Source organism: Chanodichthys erythropterus, chromosome 22 (genome assembly GCF_024489055.1).
Source record: "Chanodichthys erythropterus isolate Z2021 chromosome 22, ASM2448905v1, whole genome shotgun sequence".
Classification (NCBI taxonomy): domain Eukaryota; kingdom Metazoa; phylum Chordata; class Actinopteri; order Cypriniformes; family Xenocyprididae; genus Chanodichthys; species Chanodichthys erythropterus.
Window position 1 is genome coordinate 16000859 of NC_090242.1, and position 21800 is coordinate 16022658.

The 21800-nt window shown below is 36.2% G+C and overlaps 2 protein-coding genes across 8 annotated transcripts in view; one reads left to right on the forward strand and one right to left on the reverse strand.

Moving 5' to 3' along the window:
- Positions 1–8573, reverse strand: part of fam219aa (family with sequence similarity 219 member Aa) — a 32238-nt gene extending 23665 nt beyond the window's left edge. For all 4 annotated transcript variants that reach the window (XM_067374989.1, XM_067374990.1, XM_067374987.1 and 1 more), the window contains exon 1: positions 8356–8573. In XM_067374989.1, the coding sequence (XP_067231090.1) occupies positions 8356–8415 (60 nt within the window). In that variant the 5' untranslated portion in view covers positions 8416–8573. The remainder of the gene's footprint in view (positions 1–8355) is intronic.
- A 957-nt stretch (positions 8574–9530) lies between these two features.
- Positions 9531–21765, forward strand: odf2a (outer dense fiber of sperm tails 2a). Of its 4 annotated transcripts, XM_067375562.1 has the most exons (19): positions 9531–9956; positions 10688–10804; positions 10962–11066; positions 11171–11344; positions 12505–12692; positions 12779–12917; positions 13038–13169; positions 13287–13361; positions 14551–14622; positions 14704–14820; positions 14986–15171; positions 15828–15937; positions 16040–16175; positions 16331–16441; positions 17303–17566; positions 19692–19792; positions 20056–20218; positions 20319–20444; positions 20524–21765. In XM_067375562.1, exons 1-19 carry the CDS (start codon positions 9954–9956, stop codon positions 20695–20697), a joined length of 2493 nt encoding a protein of 830 aa, XP_067231663.1. In that variant the 5' UTR covers positions 9531–9953; the 3' UTR covers positions 20698–21765. The 4 variants fall into 4 exon arrangements, with proteins under 4 accessions (XP_067231663.1, XP_067231662.1, XP_067231665.1 ...); XM_067375561.1 differs by lacking the exon at positions 9531–9956 and having other exon boundaries at positions 10682–10804; XM_067375564.1 differs by lacking the exon at positions 9531–9956 and having other exon boundaries at positions 10682–10804; positions 20328–20444.
- The last annotated feature ends 35 nt before the right edge of the window (positions 21766–21800 follow it).

Here is a 21800-nt window from a genome sequence, read left to right on the forward strand (position 1 = left end):
TAAGTTCAAAGTGTAAATCTAGAAAACACATCCAAATCTGAAACGATGTACAGAAGAAGGGCTCTCTCTGATGCAAAACTTCATCCATTCCAAGCATGCTCAGTGTGCTGATGAATAACAGACAGCAAAATCGGATTGGTTGTAAATAATGGTATCTGGTGAAGCAGAAGGTGGATAAAGAGTGTTGATTCTATTGGTAAATAATAACACGAGTCAGCACAATGTCACCGTGCTGTCACTGGAATGGGCCATTTTAACACCAATCTCTCTTAAAAGGTCTCAGATTTGCTTTCACAGCTATGCTCCAACGACTTATTGATTCTGAGACTAGAGATATATGTAGGGCCTGTGCAGTCGAAAACTCCCAATGTACTGTGTAAACAAACAATCATGAATAAATCTGGATCCTACCAAAATAATGATTAAATTAATGTTAAACTAATATTTCAGGCTATTTAGTTGTGGCAAAAAAATGTAATTAAACTAAAAAAGACAAAATACAATTAAACTTCTTACAACATTACATTACAAACAATTGCCCTCATTATCATATGAATATGAATCTCAAAATCATACAGTCACTATTGTAAAGGGTTCAAATATGCAAAAGATGCTGGAAAATCAAAGAATTTGCAGGATCTGGGGGGATATTTATGAATAACGTTGGGCAGTATAACTGTTCAGGACAAACAAGGGACTCATGAACATCAATCACAAAACAAAAAAACAGTCATGGATCATCCAGGTAACCACACACAGTATTAAAGGGTTAGTTCACTCAAAAATGAAAATTCTGTCATTAATTACTCACCCTCATGGTGTTTCACACCTGTAAGACATCAGGATATTTTTGATAAAATCTGATAGATCAGTGAGGCCTCCATTGCCAGCAAGATAATTAACACTTTCAGCGCCCAGAAAGGTACTAAAGACGTATTTAAAACAGTTCCTGTGACTACAGTGGTTCAACCTTAATGTTATGAAGTGACGAGAATACTTTTTGCGCACCAAAAAACAAAATAATGACTTTATTCAACAATATCTAGTGATGGGCGATTTCAAAACACTGCTTCATGAAGCTTCAGAGCTTTACGAATCTTTTGTTTTGAATCAGTGGTTCGGAGCGTGTATCAAACTGCCTAAATCACATGAACCACTGAAATTTCGAAGCGCTTCGAAACACGTATGACGTAACGAAGCCTCGTTTACTGAAATCACATGACTTCGGCAGTTTGATACACGCTCCGAACCACTGATTCTAAACAAAAGACTTGTAAAGCTTTGTGAAGCAGTGTTTTGAAATCGCCCATCACTAGATATTGTTGAATAAAGTCGTTATTTTGTTTTTTGGTGCACAAAAATTATTCTCGTCACGTCATAACATTAAGGTTGAATCACTGTTGTCACAATAAGTCAAATATGTCTTTAGTAGCTTTCTGGGCATTTGAAAGTGTAAATTGTCTTGCTGGCAATGCAGGCCTCACTGAGCCATCGGATTTTATCAAAAATATCTTAATTTGTGTTCTTAAGATGAACGGAGGTCTTACAGATGTGGAACGACATGAGGGTGAGTAATTATTTTTTTGATGAACTAACCCTTTAAGAATCAAGGGTATGTAAACTTTTGAGTGGGGTTATTTTTATAAATTCAGCTTTTTTTTGTGTGTGTATTGTGGACTATATGTAAACATCGTTTATGTAAAATATCTTATTCAGGACAGTATTAAATTAAAAAAATGTATGATCCATCTTATTTTGGTAAAATAATAAACATTTTGCAGATTCTGCAAGGGGTTCACAAACTTAAAAGCAACACTGTAAAGTCAGACAGACTGATGATGAATATGTTTTATCTGTACAATGTAAAATTTACAAGCCTTCATTACTACTAAAGTCTGAGCCACACCCTCCCTTCTCCACAGCCTTCTTTCTGCACAGCTGCTCGGATGAGAGACGGATGAAAGGAGGGAGATTCTAGCAGTCATAGTAACCGACTGGTACTTCCTGCATAGCTGGCTTGCATGACACCAGACATGTTTTGTTGCTTGAGCCTTTAATATGTAGGGTCTGAGTGCCCTGTGACATCACCAGGGACTGGAAGAGACAGAACAGAGGGAGCTTGTTGAAGGAAATGTTGAGAGCACACCCAAGCCACCTCTGCCAACAGAGCGCCTATTGTGACCTCAGAAAGCCTGCCTTCACTGGATGTGGCCCATGTGGCCACTTGAGACTCTTTAGGCCATCATTGTGTATTTTTAAATAAAATATAGTTACAATTTACATACATATATACATTAGAAATTAAAAATACTACAGTTACTAAATATTTCTATATAGCCTTTTACTATAAAACAAATTAAAATTAAACTGAAAAAAATTATAAATGCATACTATAAAATATTGTTGTCAAAAGTACTGACTTCGATACCAAGCCCAAGTCGATACTGAAATTTTCAGTTTGAGCGGATTCATAAACACCTCTGATTGGCCATTGTGTTCACATGCTCAACATATATGTCTGTGATTGGCTACAACGATCAACGCACAGGAGCATTTGAAAGCACATGCAAGTGTTTGAATTTGAAAGCGTTTTGAAAGCGGGAGCAGGAGCTTTTGAAAGTAGGCATCCAATGATAGACTCCTGCTTTCAAACACTCCCGTGTGTATCTGTGTAAGCGCTCGGTGAGAGCTTCATTGATGTCTATTTACAACATGTTTTTTAAGCGTTGATCATTGTAGCCGATCCGAGATCTATCTGTTGAGAGCATGAACACAATGGCCAATCAGAGGTGTTTATTTTTTCACATTTTTAAAATCTCAGTATCAACTTGGTATTGAAGTCGGTACTTTTGGCAACACTACTATGGCCACGTACACACTGCAGCTAAATTCGGTTGTCAGTTCACCTTTTAGTGCTTAATCTCGTTCTGTACACACACAGTTCAGTAAAATACGGGAGTGACAACCGCATTCTACAACCGTATTAACTCCCGAAAAATACAGGTAGTGACAACCGCATTTACAGAAATTCTATGCAGTGTGTACGGAACCGAACTGAACAACTAGTTGTTAATGACCTTTACGTTTGTCTCTCTAGTATGCGCGGCGAATCACAGGGAGAGCTCAAGCCTATCCAAATGCTATATGCTGAAAATCGCGATTCATGTCTGCTCACTTTAATAACTCCATAAACCAGTTTGCTTTATGAGACGAGCTTAAACAACAAGCCCAAAAACGCTTATAATGAGTGACCATGAATGAGTGCAGAGCGCTGTGTGAAACTGTCTATACAAGCATGAACAAAATATGACGCCTCCGTCGACTGTGTTAGTGTGTTTAGTTAAATTGCTGAAAATAACGAGAGTTGTCACTTTAAAGGTGCCCTAGATTCAAAAATTGAACTTACCTTGGCATAGTTAAATAACAAGAGTTCAGTACATAGAAAAGACATACATTGAGTCTCAAACTCCATTGTTTCCTCCTTCTTAAATAAATCTCATTTGTTTAAACGACCTCTGAAGAACAGACGAATCTCAACATAACACCGACTGTTACGTAACAGTCGGGGTGTACGCCCCAATATTTGCATAATGCCAGCCCATGTTCAAGGGATTACACAAGCCAGTATTAACGTCTGGATCTGTGCACAGCTGAACTAGGTAAGCAAGCAAGGACAACAGCGAAAAATGGCAGATGGAGCAATAATAACTGACATAATCCATGATAGCATGATATTACTGATATTTGTAAATTGTCTTTCTAAATGTTTCGTTAGCATGTTGCTAATGTACTGTTAAATGTGGTTAAAGTTACCATTGTTTCTTACTGTATTCACGGAGACAAGAGCTGTCGCTATTTTCATTTTTAAACACTTGCGGTCTGTATAATGCATAAACATAACTTCATTCTTTATAAATCTCTCCAACAGTGTAGCATTAGCCGTTAGCCACAAAGGACAGCCTCAAATTCATTCAGAATAAAACTTTAACATCCAAATAAATACTTTACTCACATAATTCGAAGCATGCATACAGCATGTATGACGAACATCTTGTAAAGATCCATTTGAGGGTTATATTAGCTGTGTGAACTTTGTAAATGCGCAGTAATCAGGCTATAATATAGTCGACACCTCGTGTGGCAGGGAGCACGCGATTTAAGGGGGCGGCGCGCTGCTAAATCAGTGCATTGTTAATGATGCCCCAAAATAGGCAGTTAAAAAATTAATTTAAAAAAATCTATGGGGTATTTTGAGCTGAAACTTCACAGACACATTCAGGGGACACCTTAGACTTATATTACATCTTGTGAAAAAGCATTCTTGGGCACCTTTATTATTACTCTTTAATATTACGATAACGTATACCAAAGAAGAGAGACGCTAGAAAGTCGCTATGGTTTCCAAGCTGTCAATCATCACATTTTCGAGAGTGAGTCGTGTTCCGTACACACATGTAATGATAATTTAGGGGATTCACTCCTAAAACTTACAGTGTGTATGTGGCCTATATAAATACTATAATAGTATATAAAGAATACAAAAATAACACAAAAAAATATATATTTTTCACACTATTTCTGAACTTTTCCACTAACCACTTATCACATACTACTTAAAGGTAGTATGAAATGGCTGGATCAACATGACCACCATAACCTCATGTTAACAGTGACTAAATGATGCTAAAACCTTTGAAGGGATCACTGGATGTTAAAAAAAGAGCCATATCATAAAGAAACCAATTTGCTTACCAAACATGGAGGAAGCAGTCTTGTTGCTGAAGGAAACCTTTGCTCACTGGCTCAGCGGTGGCATAGTGCCAGCTGTAGGCCTGGCAGGGTTCTCACAAACCCTCTAAGCCCAGCACCAGCTAAAGAGACCAGCGGGGGATTGTGGGTAATAGCGCAGCAGGATACCATCAAACTCCTGAAGCATGTAATCATATGCTGGGTATAAAGTACATTGTCATTCATCTCGATATGAAGCTGTTGCTGGACCACTATAGAATTATCATATTTTCCAGCATCAGAACACAACACCTTCAAAGCAGGGGTGTAATGCTTCACGTCAGCGTTAATTAAAAAACACTATCTGTCTTTGGACTTTGTGGTCTACAAAGGACTCTGTTGAGTAAGCTGATGTATTGAGCTTTCCAGACAGCCTTTGTTAGGCTACACAGGCTACACAACTCTCAGAGCAACACCACAAAGCACAACATCAAAGTCACACATATTCCACCAGCTACATGTACAACTGCCCGGGAAATTTATGCAACATCTGCTAGAGAAAACCAAGAGGAGTGATGCCTCAGAGCACTACAGAGTCATATCTGATGCAAACCTAATCTGTGTTCTCGTGTTTTAAACCTGATTTAGAATGTTGTCACAAGATTAAAGTGATCAGAAATCTATAGAAATTACTGAAACCATTAAATGAGTCATTGATCTAGAGCAATGCAAGACTCACAAATCCATAGAAACACATCAAAAACAAGATTAAATCTATCACAAGGACTAACATTTGTCTTCAAGGACTTCAAAATGGGTGTAAATGAGAAGGTCAACTTTTAACTTCAGGAAAACATAGATTAATGATGTCATGTGGGATCTTATAATGTGAAGACCAAGATCTTATTGGCATTTTGGTGATCCAGGTTGATGAAGGAGACAAAGATGAGCGAATGCTGACACGGCTGAAGTGATAAAAAGGATTGGTGGGATTATATGACAAGATGTACTTGGGACCAATCACAGCAAAGCTTGATCCATAAGGTGACTAACAGATGCTGGCGGTTGTAATGTCCCATATAGAACGGATAAGCAAATGCCTAAAGAAATTAAATACATGATATGTATATTAAATATGTATATCCCACTCATTTAAAGGGAAAGTCCACCCAAACATGAACATTTATTTTCATTATTTACTCACCCTCATGTCATTCTTGCTGTATGACTTTCTTCTGTGGAACATGAAAGATGATATTTTGAAGAATGTAGGTAACTAAACAGTTTCAATTCCCACTGAGTTCCATTGTGAGGACAAAAAATACAATGAAAGTCAACGGGAACCAAAACTTCTTGGTTTCTAACATTCTTCAAACTATCTTCTTTTGAAGAAGAAATGAAGAAACTTTTACAAGTTTTAAATGGCATAAGGGTGAATAAATGATGAGATTTTACATTTTTGTGTGGACTATCCCTGTTAGTTTGACAGGAATGTTGTTCTTGGACTAATAAAAGATCCAGGAAAATGCACTACTTGGCAAAATCATAGTCATCAGAAACGGCATGCAAGGACTGTGGCAGCTTCCTGTTATTACTGACCTGCTTTTATCTAACACCATGGCATTCTGAAATTAAAATTAGTGCTTCTTGTTTTTTTCCCCTACTCATTTTTGAGGCCTAATAGAATGTCATCTTCATCTATGTATAGACAAGACATTTTAAAGGTGTGATGAAATCAGAAAGCCAATAACTAGTATATTCCTAAAAGGAATAAGCATTGTTCTTTGAAAAGCTGGTCCCATTTTGCAGTGGGCCTGTCCTTTTCTGCCCACAGAAGAATGAATTAGCATGAGAAAGCACAGTTTGTTGTATAGGGTAACAGCTGGGTCTTCAGCTCTTTGGGAATAGTGGGGCGCCAATGAAAAAACGAATGACAATATCACTCCAGGCCGTATTGCACCAATCCAGCATATTCTAAGGTGCACATTTCAGTCCGGAGTCTACCCAGAAAATACAGGCTACTAACTGAATGAAAACATACTTAATTGTAAATAAATGTGTTTATAACAGCTGTTTGCTTGTTGATTTTGCCAAATGAAAGGTCCTTTTCACAAAAAAGTGAAATGATGCAGGAGAAGAAAGTTCAAAGCTTTTACTTCAGCAATATAAAAAAAAAAAAAAAAAATATTATCTAGTCATTTTTGCTTATATGTATGGTTGACTTGGATCAAAGGTCAGCAGCAAAGTCATTGAGACAGTGAAATTAGTTAGCCTACATAAAGTATATTTGAGTTATTTAACATATTTAATTACTGCAGGTTTGTTTAGTATTGTGCAGAATTTGCATTTCACTCTTTTTTTTTTTAATTTTGAGGAATACTGAATCTGTTTTTGTGCAAGTAAGATGAGTAAATGCATGCTGGTAACACTTTACAATAAGGTTCATTAGTTAAATATTAGTTAATGAATTAACAAGAACTAACCACAAGCAATGCATTTGTTGTTTTTATAATCTTCGTTAACATTAGTTAATGAAAATACAATTGTGCATTGTTTGTTCATGTTAGTTCACAGGGAAGTAACTAATGTTAACAAGATGTATTAGTAAATGTTGAAATTAACAAAGATTAATAAATGCTGCTAAATAAAAGTGCAGTTCATTATTAGTTCATGTTAACTAATGAATCTTATTGTAAAGTGTTACACATTTAGTCTAGAACTACAGTAACCATCCTGTTTACACAGTGCACACAATGCCACAACATTTTACTCCCAATTTCTCTCAACATGGGGACAGGAGAGGTGTCGGGCAATAAATGAAAAAACAAAGTAGCCTAACTTGCACTACTTAATTGATATGAAAAAGTAACTAAGAAATTTTGCTGTGAATTTTAAAGTAATGCATTAATTTAAAGGTTACTTGAAAAGTAATCTGATTACATAACTCACGTTACTTGTAATGCATTTGGCTACCCCAACCCTGGCAACTGGTTTGCGTCATCATGACGTGTGGAACCGTCGCGTGGTCCCTCACATTCCAATGAGGCACAAAAAGAACCTTCCAGTAGAACATTTTTGTACTGTTCAGCTTTGTAAAGTAACTAACTTAATCACAGAAGTGATACAAGTATACACTTAATCAATTAGTTCTCAGCACATTATGAATCTTACCAAAAGAGATTAACCTGAACCAAACCGACTTTACAGGTCCAATTCATAGTGAGTCGAACCGATTCAATCCGATTCGTGACCGAACAGCGCAGACCGCTTCAATTAAAAGATCCGATTCAAAAGAACAATACGTTCACGAATTGGACAAACAGGCATTCCTGTCAGATAAAACAATATCACAGATTTAATTTATAATGCGAGATTATTTATTTTGTCTCATTAAAGGCCGGGACATACTCTGTTTACTGACTGAGTCAATGTCAATAGTATTAATCTATTCTAGACAATTCCATATGTCGGTTTAAATAACCGATGCTTTGGATGACATCTGGTAACGCACCGGCGTTTGTGGGATAGGTTAAGTTAGATAATACAGAATTACTGTCTTTACACAGTGTCATTTACCACGACATGTAAAGGTTGTTATTCTCCATGTAGTGAGAGAGTGGCACTTACCAGCAGCTTCATCTCTGGATTCACTGGTGGCACTTGAAATCGATCAATTTCTTCCATCATTTTGATAAAACGTCAGTCTTGTAAAGTGAAGCACAAATGCTCAAGGCGATATCCTAATTGAAACCCGCATTTATTCACTCTCTGGTTCGGTTCAAAGATGCCGAGCTCTCCAGCATCATCTCTAGTTGTTTTCCGCTATCTGGCTGTTACCAGTCAGGGGTGACTCAACAGCAACATCTGACTTCCGGGTCCGGAACCCCTCACAAACTGACGAGGAGCTGAATAATTAATGAGCTCGATCGATTTGATCGCAGCATTGACAAACATCACAGCTACTGTAAGATAAGGTTGATTTGCAGATCAAAAGCAACACAGCAAAGCTTTGGATTAATGGCAAATTAAATATAACAATCGTGCAAATGTTGGTATTGAGACAAGTGCTACTTTTATAGTTTATTATTATTTATAAATTCAATATTTAGTTTTATTGTGGTTAAATACTATGGTTTTATTTTATATTTGCGCGTCAGGTAAGAATGGCAGATGTCGATGTTGCTATTTTTATATACTATTGTTTATTTTTATTTTTTTTAGTTGCGCATAATATAAGAATGGCAAAATGATAACGTTGCGGGTTTTGTTGTTTTCTTTTTTGTGTGTGTTTTTTTTTTGTTTTGTTTTGTTTTTTTTTTTTTTTTTTGCATTTTTCAGCTTTTATGAAACTTTGAAAGACAGGTGCAAAATAAAAAAAATTAAAAATAATGCTTGACTTTTATTTTGAAACAATCTACTGTCAAGTTCTCTTCAGCGGTCTGCAGAAATCCTTGATTACGTTCATTCCAATAATGCGAAATGAGCGCTAATTATATTGCGGAAAACATTATATAGTCAAAAGAAAAGAAAAAAACAACAACAACACTGAACGATACCTAGATCTTTTAGGAACAGTTTGTTTTACTGATATGTTTTACTGTGGATTTTAACTTTCACTTTGGTTTTGCTATTTTATTTAAACATATATTCCTTTAAACAATATCAATCAGCTTTCATTTTGCATCTAAAAATAAAATAAATAATAAATATTATAAACCATTCCTCTTCCTATTTTCAACGCTTTTATTTTGAAAGCCAACTCTCACAGACATTGGGCCACTTCCAGGCTAATTCTCGTTTTCTCATGTTGCTGCTGTTGTGAGCTCTCCAGCGTCGGTTTATTAACGGACACTGAAACAAAATAATAGATAGCGCTTCCAGTACATGTTTGTAGTTTACTGTCTGGTCGCCAAAGATGATCATGGGAATGGTATCCTTGTTATCCTTGACAACAACTGTAGCTTGGGCCTTTGTTGGGCTTGGTTTCTAGGGACACCGTTGCTATAGAAAGCTTACTACATAAAGTTGAGCAAGGTCAGGCGATTTCCTCCAATCACGATCACGCACTGGCTACGAAACCTTTTGAATCAGCCAATCAAATGAGAGACTGATTACCCACCGGAAAATTTTTTGGAGACTCTAGGATGACAAGAAAACTGAAGTAGTTCGCAACTATTTTTATGTACATTTTACCCATATCGACGTTTGAATGTTTGTAGTTTCGCATGGTAAGATGGTTTGCAAATAAATACGTTTTTACTTCATGCTTTAATGACTTTGTATTGTAGACATCTTCAAACTATAGTTCTCCCGATGTATGGACAGTTATCCTGCTGTATTTGCAGCTTTATTCATGATTTCAATATCATTTCTGTTTCTCTGTCATTGTTTCTATAGCTATAGTTTTATAGCTAGCTTCTGCTTCCTCATCAGGTAACTTACATTGCCTGTCAGTTTTCAGCTCAGTGTTATATGTGGCGTTCATTCACTTCTGAATCCATTGATGGTGCTGTATGGTTATGTACATACAGATACTATATTGAATTTGCTGTCATCTTTACATTAAGCCAGATGTCAGTCATTGTTGTAAGAGGGTCTGTTGTGGTAGTCTGATAGTCTTGAGTACTGTACTCTGAAACATGATAACATGAACAATGATACTTCAACCATATGTTCCTGATCCATAAACAAAGACCCAATGAATTTAAGGATACATTTTTTATTTAAGCTTTTTTATTTTTTTTATTTTACAATATATAGTCTATATATATTTGTACATTTTGTTTATTTAACATGCATTTTTAAAAGTACAAATATTACATGCAGCCTCTTGATTAATATATGATTAAATCTGGCATGTAAGTTAATTACAACTATGCTTTTCATACATATAGATAGTTGACTTGATGTTCAGGATTGTATGTTGCCTTATTATTGTTATTTATCTTTTTTTATGCAGAAAAAATCAAGAACACGCTCCTCCTCCCCACCTCTGCATGTGCATGTGAACGAGACCACACCTGTGCACGTACATGTGAAGAAGAGCACAAAATGCAGCCCTACCAAGACAGCCCAGGTATCATCAAAGTGTCATCATTGATACTCATCCTCAAAATACACTTCAATTTATAGTAATTATTATTATAACACAAGTCCAAAGAGGTGTACAACTGAGAAAGCATTCAAAGTTCCATAAGACCCATCATGCACCTTCTATGGCTTTTATGTTCCAGGTTAAGACAAAAAGTGGCTTGCATCCTACTGCTAAGGTAAAGACGAGGGTCCCATGGATTCCACCTGGCAAGGTCTCAACTCGAGAGGCCTCATATAAGTGGGAGGTCAGTCAAATATTACATATACATTCCCATTTGTGCTTGTGCACAATTCATTTAAAATATTTATTATAATCATGTTATGATGTTATAATGTTTATGTATTTTAGGGACCAAGTCATCGTCTAGAGATAACGCCTCCACAGGAACCTGAACGCTCCCAGTCTCCTCTCCGAATTGAAGATCTTTCCACGGATGAGGAAGAAGCACTGCATGGACGCATCAATCAGTACGAGAGGAAGATCGACAACCTGATGACAGAGGTCAGCTCTCTGAAAAATGAGGTGAGAATAGAGAGATTGGAAAAATGGAGAATTTGTTTGTCATTCTTTTCTTTTTGACAGAAAACATTTACATTATATACTGGGAAATATTCATTCAGAATTTAGAAACACACTATTACCTGAATTACCGTACAGTTTGGGGTTGGTAAGATTTTTAATGTTTTTGAAAGAAGTCTCTAATGGCAGCCAAGGCTGCATTTTTTTGATAAAAAATACAGTAAAACAGTAATATTGTGAAATATTATTGCAATTTAAAATAAATGGTTTGTTTTTATATACTTTCAAAAGTAATTTATTCCTGTTATGGTAAAGCTGAATTTTTAGCATCATTACTCCAGTCTTCATTGTCACATGATCCTCCAGAAATTATTCTAATATGCTGATTTGGTGCTCAATATACATTTTCTTTTATTTTATTTGTACATTTTTTTGCAGCTTAGTATTTTTGTGATTTGTTTTATTATTTTATTTATTTTTATAGATTCTTTGTTGAAAAGAAAGTTCAAAAGAAGATGATTTATTTGGAATAGAAATCCTTTGTAACATTATGTGTCTTTCACTTTTGATCAATTTAATCTGGCCTTGCAGAATAAAAGTATTAATTTCTTTCAGAAAAATCTTGACCTCTGACCCCAAACTATTGATTGGTTTTGTGTGTGTGTGTGTGTATGTAAATTAGAGCTGCACGATTAATCGTTATAAGATTGCAATCTTGATTCAAACACCCACGTAATCTCATTCTGAAATGAAATTGATTCGCCATTAGTGTCTATTAAAACTTTGACAAAATCACACCGGATCAGATCTGCGTTGGCGCTGCCGCTGAGCTAGAGAGCAGTTGTCATGTACATGTCATGTATAAGTATGAAAAAGTCTTTTCAACCACGCAGTATTGTTATTTCTGTCTTACAAATATTCATATTATCACAGAAGTACTGGGATAAAAGTTTAAAATTCAGATATAAACACTGATGTCTATGGAAGCATACGAGTAAATCACTTTATGAAGGTAACTTGGTGCTTTAAAAGCAATTGTATGGATTTTATTGTTACGCCACCAGGTGGCGACAAGTGACTTTTAAAAATGCATTTGTCATTGAATCATTCAAAGACCCACGCAAACAAAACAAAAAAGCAGATGGTGGTGTTTGTGTTTGCAGGTAGAGCTTCGCAAGAAGGAACAGCTGCTTGAGCGTCAGTCGGAGAGGTTGAGTGCATCGCAGCGTGTCATTGCTGAGCAAGAGGAGGAGCTTGCAGAGGTCGCCCGGGAGCTGGAGGCCACCGAGCAGGAGAACTCCCGCCTACGGGTGTCCATGGAGAAGATGCTGGTGGAAAATGACTTTGGGAGGTAGGTTGAAAACATTGCCGTTTAAACATTTTGTTGTTACTTATAACAGCTTTCTAATATAATTTGAACCATTTCTTCTGGTCTAGACTAGAAAGGGACAGTATGCAGCTAGACAAAGATGTTCTACTCAGAAAGCTGCTGGAGGCAGAGATGGACAGCAGTGCAGCCGCCAAGCAGGTGTCGGCCCTCCGTGAAACAGTCAGCCATATGTCCAGGAGTGTGAGTGTGAGCAAAATGCACCTTTCAGAACAGTTTCTCTACAGAAACCATTTTGAAACATATTGTACAGTATCATGCACAATATCAGATATGCTTTAAAAATATTTAGTTTATATATTTGTACAGGAGAAAAGGATGTCAGGATCAGACTCAACACTCTTGACCCGACAGAAAGAGCTCTTGCTGCAGAAACTGGAGACTTTTGAGAGCACTAACAGAGCACTAAGACATCTTCTGAGAGAACAACATAGTCGAGAGGTACGGCTTTGCCTCAAACAAGTAAATTCAAAGTATGTTATTATTTGACAATTACATTTCTCTGTACAAATAACAGTAAAGTTTATTGACCTTTTCTTTACTACTTTTTTGTAACAGATGGAGTCACAAAGACTCTTGGAGCAGAAAGACACACTTCTGAAAAGACTTTCTGATGTGGAAGAAGACAATTCGGTTGGTGTTGTGTTTGCTTAGAGTATGTTGCGTAGGAGTGTGATGAGCAGTGTTGCCAAGTCTGCGGTTTTCCAGTGGAATTGGGCTACTTTTACACTGTTGCCACGGGTGGTTTTTTTATATCCGCGGGTTGAATCAACCCAAAATAACCTGATATTTAGCCCCTGGAATGCAAATTTTACCAGGGGAGCCCCTCCAGAAATGCGATTGGGCTAGTTTTGTTGTGAAAACCTGGCAACCCTGGTGACGAGACAGTTAGCTCATGAAACAAGACACAAGATTGAGTTCACGAGAACATTTGCATTTGAAATTGTTTAACCAATCATCTTGTAATTAATGTCATTTCAATTAGACATTTTGAGTTTGAATTATCATATGCAGCTCTGTAAAAGGTTTTGCCACAAACTCAACTGACTGGCTTCTCTCCTGTATGATTTCATACGAGTCTCTTCAGACCTTAGAATTGTACATGATTTGTGAGTTTCAACAACTTTTGACCATCTCTTAACTGAACTCCTTTTCACAAATTGATCATAGAAATAAAGAAAAATGTATGTTTTCTCTTAATCGTATTAAGTGCAAACAATATGAGCAACCATAACAAAGAACTCTCTCAATACTCAAACTGATACAGAGCTGAGAGATGGTTAGAACTACACAGCCACACAAGATAGCTTTCATTTTGGGAGATATTTGCATGCATCAGGGAGCTGCTTTAAAAATGCAGGGTATTGAAATCTCATTTGAATGTGCATTCGCATTTTACTTTTGATTTCGCGAACGCACGTACTTGAATTGGGAGTGGCGGTGCCGAGCGCACATTCTACAAGATAAGACATTTGTCAGACTCTTAGGCTCTGTTGTGCAATGAATCTTCCACCATGGTCTTGTCAGTCATCTCATCACTTCGTCTCGTCACCTGATCAGTGAACTCTGATTCCTGCTGCACTACGTATGACTCTGCAACTCGTGTTGGATGAGCTGGATGGGATTGAAGCGACCGTTATCCAACTGAATTATCCTAATTTCACCATCACACTCTGTCATGGCAATATCTCGAGACCGCTTTTCACCTCAATGAGAAATCTCATCACATTTTAATGTCGTGGCACAAGGTCTCATCATACCCCTATTTCTGCTCTGTTTTTGATTTCTTAGTTTTAACACTGATCTCCTTTCTGTCTTCCAGCGTATTCTTGCGAAGCTTCAAGACAAAGAGAGAGAGGTTAACCAGCTCACTTCCTTGTTAGAGAGCGAAAAGGTAAACTATATTCTACGCATACAATGACAATAAGGAAATTCAATTCAATTTGCGAGCCCTTATCATTTCCCATTGTAACAGGAGAGTGCAAAGACCACCAGTGAACTGTCCAAAGTTTTGGAGTCCACCCGAGCACATCTTCAGGGTCAGCTCCGCAATAAAGAATCAGAGAATAGCCGCCTTAATGTTCAGATCAGGGTAATGCATACAGCATCATTAGTATTTAAGCAACATCTACCACTGTCTTAATTTATAGTGTTTATTCTACAAGACATGTCTAGATGATTTCAGATATTGTCTTCATATATATAATGAATATAAGAATAAATAATATATAAAATGTATAAAATCCAATTGGTTCAGAATCTAGAGCGATCCATCAGCCAGCAGCAGGGGGAGGTAGATCACCTGCAGAATCAGTTGCGAGACCTCAGGCAGCAAGCGGAGGCTGACAAGGAGGCCCTAAAGAAAGCCACGAGGGCACAGAAACAGCGGGCCCAGCGCAGTGAAGACACTGTGGGACAGCTCAGCGCCCAGCTCATGGAGATAGTGAGTGGAGTGAGCTTAATTCATACTGCTTCCAGGTTTTTAAAATTACAATTTGCAGTGGTATCCTGCAGAAAACTATGGCATCTGACATTACTTCTGATTAATTTGTTACTCTGGAAATGGAAGAATTTTTAAAGAAATGAATACTTTTATTTAACAAGTATGCACTAAATTAATCAAAAGGGAAATTTATAATATTTTAAGATTTAAGATTATAATATTTATAAGATTTTATTTGAAATAAATTTGAACTTTCTATTAAAAATCATCTTTAAAATAGATATGTATCATGGTTTCCACAAAAATATTAAGCAGCACAACTGTTTTCAACATTTATCATACAAAATGGTTCTTGAGCAAATCAGCGAATAAGAATGATTTATGAAGGATCATGTGACACTGAAGACTGGAGTAATGATGCTGAAAATACAGCTTTGCTATCTCAGAAATGAAAATAATTCTATTGTAATATTTCTCAATATTACAATTTTTACTGTATTTTCGATCAAATAAATGCATCCTTAGTGAGCAAAAGAGACTTTGTTCCAAAACAAAAAAACTCACTGACCCCAAACTTTTAAAAGTTATTGTAGATTGTCTTGTTTTTCTATGCCAATATATAATATAAAAATATGAAATCATTTATCTTTTCTCAGGAAGCACAGTTGGCAGATGCTGTGTCAGCTGCAGAGAACTGGAGCAGTCGCCACTCAAAAGAGATGAAGGACAAAGGACAGCTAGAGATGGAGATCACATTGTTGAACAGGTCAGCAGGGATTTGTGTCCCTTGTATGATTATGCAAATCCTAATTATGAATAATTGTAAACAATGTAAAAAGCCACACAAACTATTCTTGTGTTCTTTTAGCCGTATTACAGACCTGACAGAACAGTTGCATGGGCAGGAAGAGAAAGCCCGAACTGAGAGAGAAGGACTCTTAGATCGCCTTCATGAGCTCAATGCCGAGAGCACTACTATACGCCTGGAGAACCAGAGCCTTAAGGTTTGTCCATTTGCAGCCGTATGTACAAATCTCTGATTTGTTCTTCTTTTTTTTTCAATTGATTGCCAGTCTCATTTTACCCATAATTACTCAGTTGTCCTCATGCCTTTATAATGAATATGACAAATGAAAGCTGAATTGTTGTTCTTGTGCAGGCCACTTTGTCTGCCTTGGAAGAGAAGTTGACATTGTCCCAGTCTGAGGTCCAGCAGGTCAAAGTTTCCGTGAAACAGTATGAGAGCTTGGTGGACAGCTATAAAGTCCAGGTGTGATCCTCAAACTCTTAACAAACTCATTGCTTAAGATGATGCATTTCAGGTACTACATTATAGTTTGGAATAATTAAGATTTTGAAAGAAATCTTTTATGCTCACCATGTCTGCATTTATTTGATCAAAAATATAAATAATTTAAAGGAACTGTTTTCTATTTCAGTATATTTTAAAATGTAATTTATTCTTATGATGGCAAAGCTGAATTTTCAACATTACTCCAGTCATCAGTGTCACATAATCCTTCAGAAATCATTCTAATATGCTGATTTGCTCAAGGAAACATTTATTATTATTATCAATGTTTAAAACAGTTCTTAGTGCTTAATTTTTTTGTAAACCGTGGGGTAAGATTTAAAAAAGAAAGAAAGAAATTAAATGCTTTTCTTTTGAACTTTCGAATCATCAAAGAATCCCCCCAAAAAATAAAAGTAAAAAAAAAAAAATAAAGAGTCTTCTTATATATATATATATATATATATATATATATATATATATATATATATATATATATATATATATATATATATATATATATATAAGAAGACTCTTTATTTATTTATTTTATTTTTATTTTATATATATATATATATATGATTTCTGAAGGATTGTGTGATCCTTATGATTGGAGTAATGATGCTGAAAATTCAGCGTTGTCATCACAGGAATAAAGTACATTTTCAAACATATTAAAATAGAAAACAGTTCTTTTAAATTGTATATATCCAAATTTGGAAATTACTTACGTAAGCCAGCATCCCATAACACAAAACAGTTGTTTAATTCTACTCTGTGTATGTGTACGTTTTTGGTGTGTGTCTGTCTATAAACTCTGTTGTTTCTTTGAATTCGTAGGTTCAGAAGACCCGTGCCGAAGCAGACGAGTACTCTGCACGCCTGCAGGTGGCTGAAAGTGCAGCTCAGACTGTAAGAGATGAGTTAGACCAGGAGATCCAGCAGGTCAGGAAGCAGCTCCATGGTCGTCTGGCGGAACTGGAGCCACTTCCTGAAGCTCTAAGACATGCCGAACACCAGTTGCAGGAAGCTCACGAGAAAGAGCGCTTGCAAGAGAGAAGAAATGCAGAGCTCAGCACCTCCCTCTCAGAGCTACGTATAAAGGTGTGTTTGTTCAGCATAAGTCCTTGAAAGTAGTTTGCATTTAATATTAAAAAGATGGCCAACTATTTCAGGAAAAACACTGGAAGAACATTGTTGGTGGTGCAACAAAAATGTCTTAGAAAAAGCTACAAAATTTCTTCATGGTATCAACAACACTACTATGAGCACATGTGACCAGTGTTGGGGGTAATGCATTACATGTAATGTGCATTGCGTAATCAGATTACTTGTAGATGTAACGAGTAAAGTAACTCATTACTTTATACATTTACATAATATTTGAGTTACTTTTTTAAAAATGTAATGCATTTTACTTTATGGTTTAATTAGTTTGCTTAAACATTTAATTGCCCTAGAATTAAAAATTTAATTTACCTTGGCATAGTTAAATAACAAGAGTTCAGTACATGGAAATGACATACAGTGAGTCTCAAACTCCATTGTTTCCTCCTTCTTATATAAATCTCATTTGTTTAAAAGACCTCCGAAGAACAGGCGAATCTCAACATAACACCGACTGTTACGTAACAGTCGGGCTCATTAATATGTACGCCCCCAATATTTGCATATGCCAGCTCATGTTCAAGGCATTACACAAGGGCAGCCAGTATTAACGTCTGGATCTTTGCACAGCTGAATCATCAGACTAGGTAAGAAAGCAAGGACAACAGCGAAGCAGATAGAGCAATAATAACTGACATGATCCATGATATCATATTTTTAGTGATATTTGTAAATTGTCTTTCTAAATGTTTCGTTAGCATGTTGCTAATGTACTGTTAAATGTGGTTAAAGTTACCATCGTTTCTTACTGTATTCACGGAGACAAGAGCGTTCGTTATTTTCATTATTAAACACTTGCAGACTGTATAATGCATAAACACAACTTCATTCTTTATAAATCTCTCCAACAGTGTAGCATTAGCCGTTAGCCATGGAGCACATCCTCAAATTCATTCAGAATCAAATGTAAACATCCAAATAAATACTATACTCACATGATTTGATGCATGCATGCAGCATGAATGACGAACACTTTGTAAAGATCCATTTTGGAGGTTATATTAGCTGTGTGAACTTTGTTTATGCAATAATAGAGTCGAGAGCTCGGGAGGGGCGGAGAGCGTGAGCAATTAAAGGGGCCGCAGCCTGAATCGGCGCATTTCTAATTATGCCCCAAAATAATTAATTAAAAAAAATCTATGGGGTATTTTGAGCTGAAACTTCAAAGACACATTCAGGGGACACCTTAGACTTATATTACATCTTGTAAAAAAACGTTTGATGGCACCTTTAAACTACTTTCTCTCTTTCTCACAACGTTGTCATTTAGACATGCATGCATGGGAACAGAAAAAAGTAACAATATGCATAACTTTCAATTTACAATAAAATAATTGTACAGTAGGTAATATAAACAGAGATCTTTTGTTTGGCATACATAGCTCTAGGGGTCATGAAATATTCTAAGTGGTCAGAATATGACAATATTCTAAATTTGTTTTTAAAAGAAAATGAAGGCTATGTTGTTGAATGCTTTACTGGGCAAAAGTAACATAATAGATTATCTTGCATAAAAAGTAACTAGTAATAAGTTACTTCTTTGGAGAGTAATGCAATATTGTAACATTACTTATAAAAGTTACTTTCCTCAACACTGCATGTGACTGCTTGCATTTACCATATCAATGGCTATTCAGTATTCAGCAACTTGGCTGGGCCATTGTTTCTTATTTCATATGCAAATAGGTTAGTCATTCCTAACAGAAGTTGTAAAATTTACAGACAGAAGTATTGAAGGTACAGTAGCAAGAAGAGCCTGTTTGATTCTAAAGAGTCAGTGGAAAGGAAAGGGGTGGAAAATGATTGTGTATAGCTAAATGATGACGTTTTTGTTGTAAGAAATCTTTACTAACATAAGTGGGGCAATATGAGTTGCTTCAAAAAGGTAGAATATGGTCAGTTTAAGTTGTTGTTTTTTTATTTCACAAAATGTTTGGTGGTTTTTATTTCTTCAAAAAATTAAGTAATTGTAATAACAAACTGTAACAGACAATTTTATTTCTAGTGATCTTCAGTGTTTTTATTGATAGATTTTTTTTTTTCTCTGGTGGATTGTGTGTAGGTGGAGCAACAGGGAAGTCTGGCAGAGATGTTGAGACACAAGAACATGTTGGTACTGGAAGAAAACAAGCAGCTTCAGCACAAAGCAGAGGGCCTTGAGCGGTCTGTCACTTCATCCTTTTATCCCTTGTTAATTGTCTGTCATTCATTTTAAAGTATTTTCATCTCTTAAATGGATAGTTCTGTCACTCATATCGTTCCAAAACTGTATGACTTTCTTTGGTTCCAATGTTGTGTGGTTCCCAAAATCTTCTTTTATATTCCGAATAAGAAAGTTATACAGGTTTGGAACAAGATGAGGGTGAGTAAATAATGACAAAATTTTCATTTCCTTTTTAACATGCTTTATTCCATGTTGTCAACAGGAAGCTAGAGGAGGCTAACTCACAAAACCGAGACCTCATCCAGGTGATTTCAAAACGTGAAGAGACTATTCATAGCAACCAGGTGCGTCTGGAAGAAAAGTCTCGGGAGTGCAGTATTCTGACTCGACAGCTGGAGGAGGCCCTGGACGATGCTCGTCGGCAGGTCTGGCCCCAGCTGCCATGAACTCATGGATTCAATTATCTCTGTTTTCATCTTGCAAAGCTTTTGTTTGTTTCATTGAATATTCCCTGCTGATTAACAGGTCACCCAGACCAGGGAGCGAGCAGCCTCTAAAGAGCGTGTTACACAGTCCAAAATTGTCGACCTAGAGACTCAACTTAGCAGAGTAAAAACTGAGCTGAACCAGCTGCAACGAGCCAAAGAGGAGGTCAGTTAAATTTCTCCATTTGTGAATTTTTCAAATATTGTTGTCAAATTCTTTAAAACATCCATGAACTTTCTCACAGGCCGAACGGAGGTACCAGAGCCGTTTACAAGACGTCAAGGACAGACTGGAGCAGTCCGACAGCACAAACCGTAGCCTCCAGAACTATGTCCAGTTCCTAAAATCTTCTTACGTCAATGTGTTTGGAGATCCTGCTCTCACTGGGTCCTCGTTTCGCACGCCTTCACCGATCTGAAAACTCTTGCGGGTGTCTTTTAAGACTTCCTTTACATGGACTGACATGTATTAGTCTACTTTTCACAACTGATGACCTCTTGACTTTGCTGTGCATTGTACTTTACTCTTAAAAGTCTTATTTATTGGACATGGTCATTTTGGTGAGTACTAAGAGTTATCTTTAGTATTACATATCCATCCTAGAATGAGAAGTGTGGTCTTATGGACAAATTCTTGTCTTGTCATATTTTGCCCTGTCTCAAGGTGGTCCTTATGCAATAAACAGACTTCAAGCTATTATCTTCATACAAAACTCTTCTTCCTTAATTTACACCGCAATAATGAAGGTTTTACTGCACTTACAGTAATATGGCTATTATGGATTTAGTCTTCTTTGATCTTATACTTTTTATCTGGTTATAATACATACAATATGCTTTTTAGTTGTAGCATCTGACCCTCTGTATTATCTAATTGCTTTTAGTTTAAATATTATCAGTATCTACAGTATGATGATGGTTGTGTAAGAGGCACAGTATAATCTCTTATATCCACAAAATCCCATTTAAAACATGATCACCTACTCAAATCTGAATTGTCTTAGTACTTGAATTGGGTTAAGAGACAAAATGACAACAAACTCAGGATTTCTCATTTTATTTTTTTTAGCCAAAGTTGTTTTTGTTTATAGCAGGGCCATTATGTGAATCTTTCTATATTAAAACAATATAAAGCATCTTTTCAGTCAAGATTGATGTTAAATTTTTGTCTTCAATAGGCTGAGGGCATAGAATTCAGTAATAAAATGTTTATTGGTGCTATACATTTTTATATTACTGTAATTATTCATCTTTTTGTTTAAAGTCATACTTGCACTTTTTTGTCTATTTGTTTTGTTTATCTGATGTACCATCATGTTAAAACAACAATACCGTAATCCTTCACTGTTGTTTGTGCTTATATGAAATGCAATGGTACATGTATTTTTTAATTGGTAAGAATGTTTTATATACATATCAAGTGTACTGACGTGTATAAAGTTATTCAAAAGATGCTACAGTATCCCACATTGTTTGAATGAAGAAAACTGATTCTATTACAGTTGCAACCAAACCAAAATAT

Excerpts from the sequence above, each read along its gene's own strand:
- odf2a (XM_067375561.1), top strand. The coding sequence starts at position 10,682 with ATGCAGAAAAAATCAAGAACACGCTCCTCCTCCCCACCTCTGCATGTG. Across the intron at positions 12,693-12,778 it reads GTGGAAAATGACTTTGGGAG|ACTAGAAAGGGACAGTATGC; the intron begins GTAGGTTGAAAA and ends CTTCTGGTCTAG. Across the intron at positions 13,170-13,286 it reads GAGAACAACATAGTCGAGAG|ATGGAGTCACAAAGACTCTT; the intron begins GTACGGCTTTGC and ends TTTTTGTAACAG.